The sequence below is a fragment of the Cygnus atratus genome, chromosome 8, assembly GCF_013377495.2.
Source record: "Cygnus atratus isolate AKBS03 ecotype Queensland, Australia chromosome 8, CAtr_DNAZoo_HiC_assembly, whole genome shotgun sequence".
Classification (NCBI taxonomy): domain Eukaryota; kingdom Metazoa; phylum Chordata; class Aves; order Anseriformes; family Anatidae; genus Cygnus; species Cygnus atratus.
Window position 1 is genome coordinate 20,729,512 of NC_066369.1, and position 14,224 is coordinate 20,743,735.

Sequence of the window (14,224 nt, forward strand, 5' to 3'; positions counted from 1 at the left end):
AGCCCTGGTTTTGGTCTCATTTTTTTGGGTGATGTTGTGTGGAGCCAGGAGTTGGATTCAGTGATCCTTGTTTGTCATTTCCGACTCAGGATCTTCTGTGATTGTATGATTCCAGTATACGTCTTATTTTTCAGCTTTTCTTACCATAAAAATAAGTAATATCAAAAATATTTCTTAGTAAATTTTATAAATGTAAAACAACAGAAAAGCTTAATTTACTATGCAAATTGTATCATATAAGGAAGAAGATGACTCATCTCTTCCTTTGTCTGTGTGTTGATTTAGTCTAAACTAAATCAACACTATCTACACTAGCTCTTACTGCTCTTGTTTGTGTATTTTGTACTGAGACTATTCTACTCAGTTCCAGTTCAGTTTTAAAAAGTTCTGAAGGGCTTGGAAAAGTTTACAGAAATGTTGAGGACCCACAAATCATCATCAGTTCAGTGCTGATAGTTAAAGGTGTCAGTGGAGTTCTGTGCTTCCTGGCCAATTTATGCATTGCCTAGGACTGGCAAAAATCTTAATGGGAAGACTGAGGAGAGATGCATGTGGGGAATTCACCTAATATAATGGCCTTGGCTAGCAGCCAAGTAGGAGAAGATTCTTTATCAGTAAGTATGCTTTTTTGTGATCCGGAAGACAATTTTCAGAATACCTGAGTGAATTAAAAGCACAGGTCCCACAGAGATGCATGTGGGGAGTCTAGTGTTTCTTACACTTGATATATGAAAAAAACACCACTATCTTTCACTGTAATTATATCTCCCCTACATTACAAAAGGAGAATGGGAGAGAGATCTAAGCCAGACCAAAACCAGCAGGTCAGGATTACCTGAATCCACAAAGTACTGTAAAATAAGCTGTCTCTCAGCTCTGTTTTCCAAGACGTAAGGAGCTTGGAGCAGTACATAAATTTCTATTGGAGCGCTAAGAAGAAGGGAGTTTCCACCTTTTTGTCTAGATATAGTCTGGAAAAATGAAGATAAACTGTATTACATAGCTCATCAACAATGTATTTCTTCATGGCTAGTTGTTTGCTTTGCTTAATTTTCCTAAGAACGACAACAAAAAAATATTATGCTTAACTTCTGTAACATGCTGTTATGTTTTGTTCCTTTGTCCAAACATCAAGTTCTCTTCTACAAATGCCCGATAATTGTTGCATGTTGTTTTTAAGCATCAACCTGATCTTGGGATTGGCGTTCATCTTATGGACAGATACACATTCTATGTGCTGGAGTTCTTGGAAGAAATTCATCCAGCCAGTCAGACAAATATGAACGACCTAGTAAGTAGAATCTCAACATTTATCAATACAGTAATGACTTCCGTTCTCAGAACTATTTTGTCCATGGTGTTCTCCAGATACTTTCTGTTCACCTTCAGTTTCTCTCAGAAGAGGCTTTGTGGGGAGGGTCCTTGTGCCATTATTAAATGTAACAGTAGTGTGACATTTACAGGTTTGTCCTCAGCCTGAAAGTGGTTTGTTGGCTACAGAAAAAAATAACCAAAACTAGCTAGATTTTTAAAAATCCACTGAAAAATGGATAAAAATAATTACTCATTTTAATAAAATGAAATATTTGCATGTGAAAAATGATAGTTGGAAACTTCTAAGATATGTAAAATCAGCTTAATAGATAACCAATGTTAACATAACAGATACTTTGCAGATGTTGGAAGGTAACCATCTATACTAAGGTGAGAAACAGTTAAAATTCTAACTGTGCACTCAAACACCTAGAGACTGATTTCTCCACTTAGATTCCAGAACAAGGTATGTGCAAATCCAGGTGTGTTTGGAGTTTATAATATGTTAGGTAACTATTAGATGGAGCTTTCATTTATGAGACGGGAAAAAAAAACAAACAGCAAGATAACCTCTGACAAAATTTATGAAAATTCCCTTATAACATTTAGATAGGTACATTGATGAGATGACACAAAAAGGAACCATCTTTTCTTTACTTTATTAATTCTTTATGCATGTTCCAGTACTAATTTTATTGTAATAGTATATTATGCTGTAGTATCTTGTAGCTGTAAATCCTGACATGCTGTGTCAATGATTTAAGAGCACCACTGACAGAGCACATTGTCTTTGATTCATTTTTGTATGCTCAAAAGTTTTATGCTACCCTCTGTCTACAGAGGTTGGTCTTAGTCTGGCTGTGAGCTCTCTAGTAGAATTCACTCTGAACAGCCCACACTTGACAGATTTTATGTTGATACTGAAGTAATTCAGTAGCTAAGATTTGAGATTCTTTTATTGCCATGGGAATGCAATTCTGTTCTTTTAATTTAATACCTGTCTGATCATGAGATACAGAAAACTTTAAAATAAATCCTGTTAAAGAAGAATATGCACTTTTTTTTTTCATTCATAGTGCATTTGCTTCTACCCAATTAATTCAAACAGCATTTTAGAATTTTACTTTGTAAACCATTTTTTTTTTTTAAAAAGTAATCAGAAATGAACGGTTGTTTCTATTGTATAAGAAGCCATCTGGGAAGTGGTACAGCTGGTTCAGTCAGGCAAATACTAGTTCAGTTATTGTCGACAGCATAGAAAACTTGTTCGTTGGTCAACCATCGTACATTTTGTGCTCTTTAGAGAAGATATCATTCTGCCTTTACTTTTGTTTTGCTTTTTATGCCAAATAATTATGAAGAGCTGTGGGAACTTATCCCTGACTGATAAATTACAACATGTAAGTCATCATACATCATCAATCAGTCCCTTCTGGGAAGGGAAGAGAATGGACCCATATATACCATGATACAAGTTGATAATGTGCTCAGTCATAATATGCATGTATTTCAGCAACCTTGTTACAGGGGATATATGGGGAATACTTTGGCACTGGAATACACTGTTAGTGTTGTGCTGGATTAAGAACAAAGAGTTGCTGCTTATGCAACTCTGATTTTTAAAATTAACACTTTCAAACTCAAGATAACTTATTAAGTGTCTCACTAACTAGCTCACTCACAGAACTTTTAAATTATTAGGTAATGTTTAGTTTGCTGTCCAGTTTCGTTCTGTGTCTGATGTCTACTCTTTCAGAAGTGCTCTGCTTTTTTACGCTGCTCCCATTGCATCACCTATGTAGTTTTCTCTAGCCACTCTTAAAAAAAGCTTCTCTTCACATCCACCTAAGTGTTGGATATTGCATTCCTGCAAAGAATGAGACATCTTTCCACCACCTACTTCCCACCTGCTCCGTCTGTGTTGCTAAGGGATAAAGCTGTGCAAATGACTGATTTTCAGTTTGACTGCAATTCCAAAAAAGTAAAGACTAAATTGAAATGTCACACATTTGAACTTTTAAAATAAGATTCAAATACATTTCTAAATGAGACATCGTTTGTCATGAAATAGCTACAAAAACTGTTAAGAAAAGTCAAGATAACAAAGTTTCCATTTGTGGAAATTGCATAGCTTATTTTAAATAGAAACTTATTTAAACAATTTGGAAAAAATCAATACATTAAGAAATGTGTTTCATATAGCCAGTGTTTGCATTTTCTTTTTTCTTCTATCAGAAGACTTCAGTTGTGAAAGCGCTGGTCTGCTGGGATGTAATTGCTTTGCAGTTTTTCTTTTCTCACATAGGTACTGGGTAGTTGGATTGTTAATACTGAAGTCCTCTTCTTCCTAGTGCCATTATGCATTTTTGTTCCAAACGTGTCTCAAAATCTTCCTGTGGTAATAAATTGTTGTGGGACAGGTTACAAATAGTTGAGTGTGCTATCTATTTCTCACTTTCAGTGCTCATGCAGTTGTTTTTGAATGTGTACGTGTCTCTTAAGAGCTTAGAAAAGAGACTTTCAAATCACAATTGACTTGATAATTACATCATCCCAGCACAAAGCAGCATTGAGTAGAAAATTACCCCAAAATCAGAGCATTCATGGCAGAGTTACTGAGTCAAAGCCACTAAGCTTTGCTGACTGTGCCGTGCTAATGAATCTGTGTGGCTTTTGCTCTGGTTATTGAGTGAACTTTTTGCAATGATACATGACCTGTTATAGCTACTTTTTTCATTGTAAAAAATAAGATGTTGCTATTTTTCTATACCTATCAAAAAACCTGTGAAAATTCATGGTTTTTTTTTTCTCTTTTAATTGGGGAGGTATTTTTCCCCTTTTTTCAGTGATGCTCAATATTAAGCAGTGCTAGAAGCACTGGTTTTGACCATTATTTAATGTTAAATATAATATATCAACATGTTTACTAAATAATTTCACTTAACAAAGAGAGGTTAATACAAAACTTACATGTGTTTGATAAAGTAGGTTCTCAGGATCTGTTTTCAGTTCTTCCCCAGTTAGCGAATATTGTATTTGCATGGGGACAGTAGTTATGTTCTGGATGTTCGTATGTGGTCTTGAACACCCAGGAGAATAAATTTGGTGGTTTTTTTAGTTTTGACTGCTACAAAGTACAGAAGCACATTGCTGGGTGCTGGTATGCTTCAGGATTCATGCTCTTTCATAGGATTTTAAGGAGTTATGCGTAGAGAATTTACGAGATACACCAGCCATTTTATGTAATGAACTTTTAAGCTTTTTTTCCAACATAGAAAATAGTATGGAATGTTACAGCTTTTCTTTGTTAAAATGATAGCTCTGACTTGAATGACTTTTATTAACAAAACTGATATAGTTTAGGTGAAAGACTTGCCATCTGTCCCTGCGTCTTGCTGTCCAAAAGAAGTTTGCATTTAAAATGAATCAAGGTAGATTATGAGACTCAATGATAAACATGCTGATTTTGGTCTGAAATTTGCCAGTTTTTAAAACAGATTAAATGTTTTACTTTCAGATTATAGACTTACAGTGCATTTTTGTTTTGTGTGTGTTTTAATTTAAAATTTTTGTTTTGTTTGTTTTAAAACCCCATCAGTGGAGGAAATGTGAGCAGTTTCAGGTTCAGGAGCAGTTGGTGAGACTGGTGCTGTCTTCCCTCAAGAATCAGGATATGATAACAATGCAGGAGGGTGGCCTATTCAAAAAGAAACAGATGTTATGTTGTTGAAAATTCATAAGCTTTGAACAATCTGTTTAGTATGACCGCGAGGTAAAGCTAAAAGGAATCATTAAATCATCTGATGTGATATCCTGCATGTTCTTGTCACAGGCTATTGTTTTTCTACTTACAAATGCCTGTTTTGCTAAGACAGGTTATCCAGAAAAGTGTTCAGTCTCTCTGTGAAAGCACAGAATTATTCTACTGAAAGTTTGCTGTAGTGGTTGGACAGCTTTACAGGTAAACCTGTGCATGTCATTTTTCATTTGAATTTGTCTGAGCTTATATTCCTTTTTGTTGTTAGTATTGACAGGTCTAGATTAAATTCATCTTTGTTATTACTTTCTTTCTGTGAAAATATTTCTATGCTGGAATCAATTTTCTTTTTTTTTTCTTTTCTTTTTTTTTTCTTTTTTTTAAGAAAAAACCTTTTTATAAAACACAAAAGTTCTGCTTGTAATGCGACTGGTGTGCTGGAAGGAGGTAGGCTGAGGCAGGCACATGATGAGATTTATTCTGGCCGTGAAGACAGTGCTTCCATGCAGTGTCATATATGTGATACTCTCTCAGCTGAGTCTAGTGGAGGTGAAGTAAAAGCTCTAAAGAACGGTGATTAAATCCCTTCTCTGTTTAAGTTTGCCATAATGATTTGTGCAGATCTCACTCTTAAAATGCATTTGTTGAGGGCAAGAAGGAAATACTTGAAGCTGATGTTTTAGGAATGAAAGTATTTAGGAAAGTATTTGCCATGACCAGCAAGGCAAAAAGTTCAGTAAGCTATCAGATAAAAAGATCACTGGGCTTCTGTGCCTTTACTAGCTAACATAAAGCAGAATTGGGAAGCAGATTTTTTTGATGTCTTTGAAGCTATTTGCAACAGTTGCCTAAGATCAGTAAACCTTTGACTTGCAGTTGGAGAGTCTGTTTGGAGCTGATAGAAGGCAGCTGCATCGAAAGATCATTCATAATTTTTTGAGTTGTTCATTCTCATCATCTAGAGTTATGCTGGTATTAATGGTACAGGAACATAAAAGTATTAGTTCTTCATGTTTTGTAGCCTTTCTAGCCAGTACACTTAAGAAGATAGCTGCAGCATAGATCAATGGATCTGATATATTTATCAAAATAAATATTTAGGTTATATAGCTTACTTTAGAGGACAGTTTTTGTTTGTGCCCTTAGGTGGAGCTAAGTTGAAGAAAATGTGTTGTCTTTTGGTGAAACTGTGAAACAGGGTTAATGAGTACTGACAAACATCTTCTGTATGGGTAGCATGATGCTGACGAGCCTGATTCAGCTTCGCCTCACATGGAGGATAACAAAGATTGGATCTGCTCCTCTCTTGGTTAGCAGATGTGTGATACTCTGCCAACAAGAGAGGTGGGAAACATTAACAAACAGCTCAGTGGGTCTGTGTGCTTGTATCCATCATTTAGGGTGAAGCTGAGCTGAAGCTGAAGCCTCCCTGGACTTACAGGCTTAGACTTCAGGTATGAAACAGATGTTGTAATGGGAGCAGAAGGGAGGAATGGAGAGACAGAATCTGTCCTCAGTGACGAAGAACTGGGTATATTGTTTCATCTCTGGGAAACTTTTTTAAGAGTAGGGTTCTGTTGCCCTAAGAAGAGCCACACAAACCGTGTATTTTGTGTCAGGCTGGGCACAGAACTTGTGCTAGAAGGTATGGGACTGAAACTTAGAGATCTGGTTAGTCAGCAGCTGGGCTAATAGAGGCTGCATCTGCATTGAGCCAATTAGGACCTGTGATTCTGCCCTAAGAGTGCAACCACCTAAGAGCTGACTCATGATGTAATAATTAGGGTGTATGAGCTCTACATCCTGTGATTCATGGACCAGTTTGTGAAAATCATTTGGAAAACTTAATATTTAGGAAGATGAGCATCCTTTGTAGTCGTGTAGGTGAATCTGCTCAGTTAAACGTTCTTTGTTGCTGGAACACATGAGGACGCGCATAGCCTACAGTGTTAGCAGGTGGTCTGCAGGCTGTCCATGAGGCTGTTGAATGGACAGCCACATTTGGTGGAGAAACCATCCAGGGCACTGTACACCTAGCACCCACATCTAGCAGGATTGTTTATCTTGTGCCTGTGTCTAGCAGGGCCGTGTGTTTGGTTGTGCAATGCCTTCTGAGGACTGAGACATGAACTCAGCTTTCTCCAGAGAGCGAGGCCGGTGGTTACATTTCATGGCACTTGAAGCAATGTAGTGTTACTAAGAAAATTACAAACTAATTATTATTTATTAAGTTAAACTACATGCATTAGGAGATCCCTTGAAATAAGCAGTCTGTCCAGGTAGCAAATGTTAGAGGCTTTTGGGTCAATGTGGTAGGACTAGTGCAAAAAAGCATTGTGTCCAAAATTCATTGGTTTTGCCTTGAATATCTGCTGGATATGTAACAGTCTTGTTATTTAATAGGCATGCTGCTTGTGAGATATTTTAAATGCTACGACAAATCCATCACTATTATGTCTACATATTTTTCTGCAAATCTATACAGAATTGAGTCCATTGAAACCAGTTTAATTTGTTAGTGCTGGTTTTGTCTTCCAACTATTGGAATGTGTGCTGAAGATAGTGGACTGATAAGTATATAAAACAAATAGTAAAGTATATAGCTAATTTGTAGGTGTTACAGGTGTGTCTATGTGAACTTAGTATACATAAGACACCTTTCATATTTTAAGATCCTCATTCTACATTAATTCATAGGTTGTAAACCAGAAATAAGAAAAAGATTTTTTTCCCAGTCAAAATTTAAATTCTCGCTTCAGTTCTGAAGCGTTTACTGTGAGCTACTTGTCAAGGCTTGTAAATCTTGCCTGCCTCCCTTTGGTAAGTGTGAAGAATTTATACCAACTTATGCTTTTTGGAAGGTTATAGCAGTGTTGCTGCTTCTATATTCAGAAATGCATTTGTGCATTTAATCAATCAGAGGTAATTGGTTAGCTTTCACAGAAACATTTCTAAACTGGTGTGGGTAATTGTGAAGATTAAGGTTTTTGTGAAACCCATTATCAAGGTGTTTATGCTTTTTAATGTTTATGATCAATCATTCTCTTTCAGCTGTGCAGCTTGTACTGAAGTTACTGCAAGTTCTGTGTGGCATTTATCTTTCTTATATAATAATTTCATTTTGATAAGTACCTGAAGAGACTATTTATCAACGAGTGACATGGTATGATTGTTCATCTTTGTTTTCAGTTTCAGGTCTGTCCAAAAAGTTTGTGTGTTTCCACACCTGGACACCGAACCGATCTCTTTCAGCGAGACCCTCAAAATGTTCTCATAACAGACTTCTTTGGCAGTGTAAGAAAGGTGGAAATTACAACAGAGACAATTTCTTTGGACCGTGACTTAGCTGGCTTTGAAAATGAGTAAGTATTCACTATTTAGACTTGGTTTAGAATGACAGAATCATTCAGGTTGGATAAGACCTCTAAGATTATCTAGTCCAACCTTTAACCTAGTACCAAGTCCACTAAACCATGCTACTAAGTTCTAAATCTATGCGTTTATTGAAGACTTCCAGGGATAGTGACTCAATCACTTCCCTGGGCAGCCTATTCCAATGCCACACAACCCTTTTAATAAAGAAATTTATCCTGATATCCATCCTAAGCCTCCCTTGGTGCAACTTGAGGCCATTTCCCCTCATCTTATCTCTTGGTGCTTGGGAAAAGAGCTACAACCTCCTTTAAGGTAATGGTAAAGTAGAATAAGGTCTCCCCTGAACTTTCTCTTCTCTAAGGTAAAAAAAACCAAGCTCCCTCAGCCACTTCTCAATAAGATTTGTAATAGCAAAAATAAATGTGTATAGTTCTGTGCAGCAGAAACAAACAAAGGCCTTGTAACTGTCAAGGAAAGAAGAACTCTGGCTTCCTGTCAATTTCCTACAGCTGTTCAAAGAATCAGGGAGTCAGTATGGACTGTTACTACTGATAAAGTTGGGATTTATCAGCTGAAAACTTACTTTCTGTTTGAAAATTCCCACCCCCTTATCCCATCCTGTAAGTAAAGACTGCTAGAGACCAAGGGTCAAAACCAAACAAAAATAACAAAATAGTATAAAATTTTATTTCTTCTTTGATAGTTTCATGTGCAGAAGCATTTTATTACTGTAAATTCCTGCTTGTGGAACTTTACACCTTCAGATAAGCTCTGACTTTAAACTATTGGTTGTTTTCACTGCAGCTAGGTTTTCTTAATAAATGCTTTGTTTCTGTTCTGCAAATTCTCTACCTATTGGCTTTAACTGTCCTGAGAAATTCAGTTGCAGAGGTGCAACTATTTACATGAATGAAGTTGCTGATGAAAAATTCGTTGATAGAAATAACAGGGATTCCATTACTTTGTGGATGAAGAAAGAATTATAAACTCCTTTGTATTCTTGGTATTCTGTTGCCACCTATTGGAAACATGTAAAGGAAGATGTGCTTGTACTGCAGAGTTTATCTGGTATTGAACTTCTTCCATTTCTAGTAAATCTTTTATGTTTCATGATACCCTCCTCTAGGAAGGGGAAAAAAGAATTAAACTAGGCAGCTATAGCCAGGGATGTAATATTTTTCAACCCATAAATTTATGTAAATTATTATCTACCTTGTTGTTTACTATCACTCAAATCAAAGAAGTTGTTAGTAGATATCAATTTCATTAATTTTAAAGATAATAGTAACTCTGGCCTTTGTAATTAAAAATTCTACACTCAGTGTATTTTACGATTTATTTTTATTTTTATCTGCATTGGGCATTTTAGTACCAAATATATAGTGATTAGGCTAATTCTGTGACTGCTCAATTTAGAACAGTTACTCATTGCACTATATTCAGATAATTTAAAAAAAAAAATCAACCCCCTATGTTTTCAGTTTCTCGTAACCACTTTGGGAGATTATAGAGAGTGTATTTTAATCAAGAAGAAAGTATGGGCTTTGTAGAAAAGTGCTGGAAAATTGTACCATGTAGATAGTGATGAGGAGTGCTTAATAAATTAAAGAGAATTCCAGGGAATGTACCTCTTGGTATGACAGAGATCTGTCTCATTACAACAAAGAAGAATTCTAGCTTCGAGTGCTTATAAATTTAAATAATGTTTTTAAAATTTACTGTTTTGGAGGATCTGTTCTGCAAGAAATGGGTATTCTCTTTTTATTTAAAGAGTGGTATAAGCATCTTACACATCCCTTTCTAAGGTTAAGAACTCAGAGAACTTCACAAATTACGTGATTTTTACATAAGTGCTACCCAAGTTGTCCCAAATTAATGGAAGTTTGACCCTTGAATGAAAGAATGTGAGTGCATGTTCTTATATCATCAGTGTTAGTTCAGTCATTCTGTGCATTTTGGGCATGTGGTGTCTGCCTACACCCCAGATTGCACTTCTATGTGAAATAGGCAGGGAAAGATGGGAGTAACATGGACTGGTTTATTCTTTTGGTATCACTGGGAGAGATCATTACTCAGCTTTAATTTTTTTAAATAAAAACCCAGTAAACTTGATTATGAAATTTTCCAGTTAGCACTCTAATTAAATGTTGTTTTGCTTTTAGTATACTTGAATAGTAAGTAAACTCTTCATAAGCTTAGTTTTTAAGCCTACCAGAATGCTTAACTGAATGAACTGCTTATGAATTGTACAACAGGATGCTTTCTTGGGCTAGCTAAATACATTACTTGATATTTTTTCCTATGCTGTTTTTGGAATTCTAGGATGAAGGATTTTTTTTTTTATTCTCTAGAAAGTGTGTAGTGAGGATATTGTTTTCATTTTAGTTTATATTGATGCCAAATGTTAGGTTTTTTTAAAATGAATTTTCATCTTGATCACATTGATCCACAAAGACCAGAGTTTAATAATCTTTTCAAACCAGTCATGAATAATCGTGTTCAAGCTTAATAGCATTTTTAAAAGCCTGGGCAAAGAGGAAAAAGGTCATGTAGAATTGAACTTGTACCCCTTACGGGTTTACCTTAACAAAAACATATGTACTTGACCTTAAGTGTCTGATACAGAAATCAAGTCTATACCCCCTAATACAAATATTGATGCATTACGGTTACTGTAAATCTGAGTGTGCAGATCTTATTCTAACAAAATCTACGCATAATATTAAATCTTTTCCTTGTTCTATATTGCATTTGTTAAGTTTTATTCTAAAAGATACTTTGTAGAGATTTTATTTTTAACATTTGATGTATTCTCTTGCTTGCATTCCTTTATGAATCATTTCCTCTTTGTTTCAGTGTTAGCTTGATACTTCTTCCTTTTTTCTGTTACATACTGGTGGCAGTAGAGCGCTACAAAATATTTGCGTTACAGAGCAAAAGGATTAAACAAAATACAGACTCCAGCTCTGATCCAGTCCTAGGTAGACAGCCTTAGGTCTGATTTATTTGTTTTAAAGTTGCAAGGGTCATGTGTGTAGCTAAGGATGTTATTTAAACAAACAAACAAATACTGATTACACAGATAATGGGTAAAGAAGATGCTGTTGTGAGATATGAACGTGTATTAGGACTGCACTGTTGGCAGACTGTGCAAGTTTTCATCCAACCCACTGCTGCGACTTTGCCAAATCTCTTCAGTAGAACTTTGTTCATTTTTACATGCTTCCTTAGGAATTACTTCATAATGTGGCTCTACTCCCAAGCTCAGTGCGCCCTGTACCTGTGCAACCAGCTCAGAATTGGCAGCTTTATGTTGAGCACAAGCCGAGGTATTTGACAGTGAGGTCTTTGAAGTTTCCTTTGGCTTGGGTTGAACTAACACAAAGAAACAATGACTAATTAACCAAAAGAAGAGCATTTCTTTCTGTCCATTTAGTGGTAGGTGACTATTTGCAAGTAAAAGCTTTTTTTTTTTTAAAAAAAAAAAAAAAAGGAAGGGAGGGGAAAAAAAAGAGAATCCTCTGTTGTTTCCTTTCTTCATAGCAGTTTTCAATCTAAGCTATGTTCACTTCAAAGGGTTTCTTCTGTAGTTGCCTCAGTCCTGACTGGGCTTGTAGCTGCCATTTTTAGCAAAATACCTGAATGTCTAGGTGTTCTGGGGGTTCACCTTGTGAACTTTTTGTGAGTCTTGTGACTCACACACACTTGTGACTTTTTGTGAGTCTAAATCATTGTGAAATAACAAAAAGTGAGCACGAGGAGTAAAAGAAATCCAGCATCGTTGGAGAAAGATCTGTAGAGTTTAGGGATTTGGTAAGCCAGGAGTGTCTCTCTCAAACTGGGATTGTGACTGCACAGTCAGTTAGAATGCTTTCTCCTTTCTAGCTCCTATCGTAGGGAAAAGTGTATCAGCAGGAAGCATTGATAAAAACTGGGGGTGAGTATTTCTCTTGAGGATGGTAAGAAGTGAATTAAAGACAGCATCATATAAAACCTTCCTAGTTTTATTGCTTTTGAGAATTGGGCTTCATATTTAATAATTCTGTTGAGATGAATTGTGGCACTCCTATCAGTGACTGTTTTCCTGAAAATAAATAAATTGGCCACTTGAGTTAGGAAGGACGCTTGTGTAATAGAGAATAATTGTGAGTAATTGGTTCATTTGCAGTATGTTAATAGCTAATGTTGTCTCAATCTGGTTTTTGGATAGTGACTCTTGTTTTCTGTCTGTTTCCTGTTCTTTCTTCTTTTGTCAGTTATTTTCAATTTTATGTGCGTAATAGGTGAAGCTGCTGTTGTGTGTTCCTGAATCCGTAGGGATCCAGTTTGTGAGCTAGTTGTTGGCTAGTAAATGTTGCGTAGCTCAGTGAGCATTTCCTAAAATAAAAGAGTCTGGGTTTGTTCACCATTATTTTCTGACCAGATGCCTCAGCTTTATAGTTCTTTAAGCCTTGTAAGGGATTTCCACAACTAATTCTGAAAGCCCTTGTTCTCAGAGAAGTTCCCAGTTCTCATTCGCATTCTGATGTGCTGTTAGGGTGCTGATAAAATTACGTCAGCTTTTCTTCGCGTTTTCTACCTGTTCTTCAGGCGAAGGTGAACACCACCACATTTATGTTGGGGTGGCAGCAGGCGCTGGGCCTTGCAGGAGCTGGTGGGGGCTGCCTGCGGCCCTGCTGGGGACGGCCTGTTTACATGTGCGTGTACACACACTACTGTATTTGTTAGTGTAAAATAACTCTTCAAGGTAATGCAACTAGTATTAATACAATGGCTGTAGTAGAAGGAATGATATAGTTGGATACAATTTTACTAGTATAATAACACTATAAACTAAGTAAGGATGACTATGAAAAAGAACTGGTAGGTGTAAATTGTGTTGGGAAGACTTCAGATACACTGAAATATTATGCTTGATAATTATACTCCCTGTTTAGCAAGATGTTTTATATTTACCTATTTGAAAGGATTTTTGAACCGTACTTTTGCCAGAGTTTACTTGTGTTTTTTTGTGAAACTGTATCTTCAGTCAGGTTTTCTTTGATCTTGGATGTTTTTTCCTCCAACTTATAGTGGGGTTTATATGACATCCAGCATTCCTTCTGTGACAAAGCTTTAATTGTTAGTGCCAGGTTGTTTTGCTGTCATTTTGTGGTGTTTTCAGTAGAATGCTGCTCTACTGAACCTACATATAGTATGCTGAACCTGCATGCAGTTTAAATAGGCATTAACATCAAAACAAATCTGTTGGTCCACAGAGGTGCTTTTACTGGGAATACTTCGCAAAGGTCATTTTAGTCTTCTGAAAAGCACATGTAAGTCAGTGACAATATTTTTATGAACTTCATACATGTCTTTGTGACTTACTAGTACAAATTAACTGAAGGCGCATAATAGTTTCAGTGAACAGACAAGTAATGTCTAAATTTGTAGCATGTCAGCTTTAGGAGGTCTTCAGTAAACCCAGCAGATTTTAACAGCTAGATAGCTGAGAATATCTAGGAATCATAGGATATTCAGTCAAGGTTTTTATTCCACTGCTTACCCATTCCTCATTACACCTTTCTTATGTGGCATTCTTATTTTGTCTCATTCCTTCTTCACCTTTTCTCCCTTGTGTGATCTTTACCTGCTATTATTTTTGCAGTTGAGTGGGCTTTTCTCTAATTCTAGTCCCCTGAAGTGCTCTTTAGACAGTCTAGTGCTCTTTACATGGAGATCATGATTTGATTTTCTTGCTTTCCTGTCCAGGCACTAAATTCAAATTAATATCTATTC

General features: G+C 36.2%; 1 protein-coding gene across 2 annotated transcripts in view; it reads left to right on the forward strand.

The window, feature by feature from the left end:
• The window catches only part of PIGK (phosphatidylinositol glycan anchor biosynthesis class K), a 72,644-nt gene that overhangs the window by 10,351 nt on the left and 48,069 nt on the right, over positions 1-14,224 (forward strand). For both annotated transcript variants that reach the window (XM_035538216.2, XM_050712421.1), the window contains 2 exons: positions 1,181-1,291; positions 8,261-8,433. In XM_035538216.2, the coding sequence (XP_035394109.1) occupies positions 1,181-1,291; positions 8,261-8,433 (284 nt within the window). The remainder of the gene's footprint in view (positions 1-1,180; positions 1,292-8,260; positions 8,434-14,224) is intronic.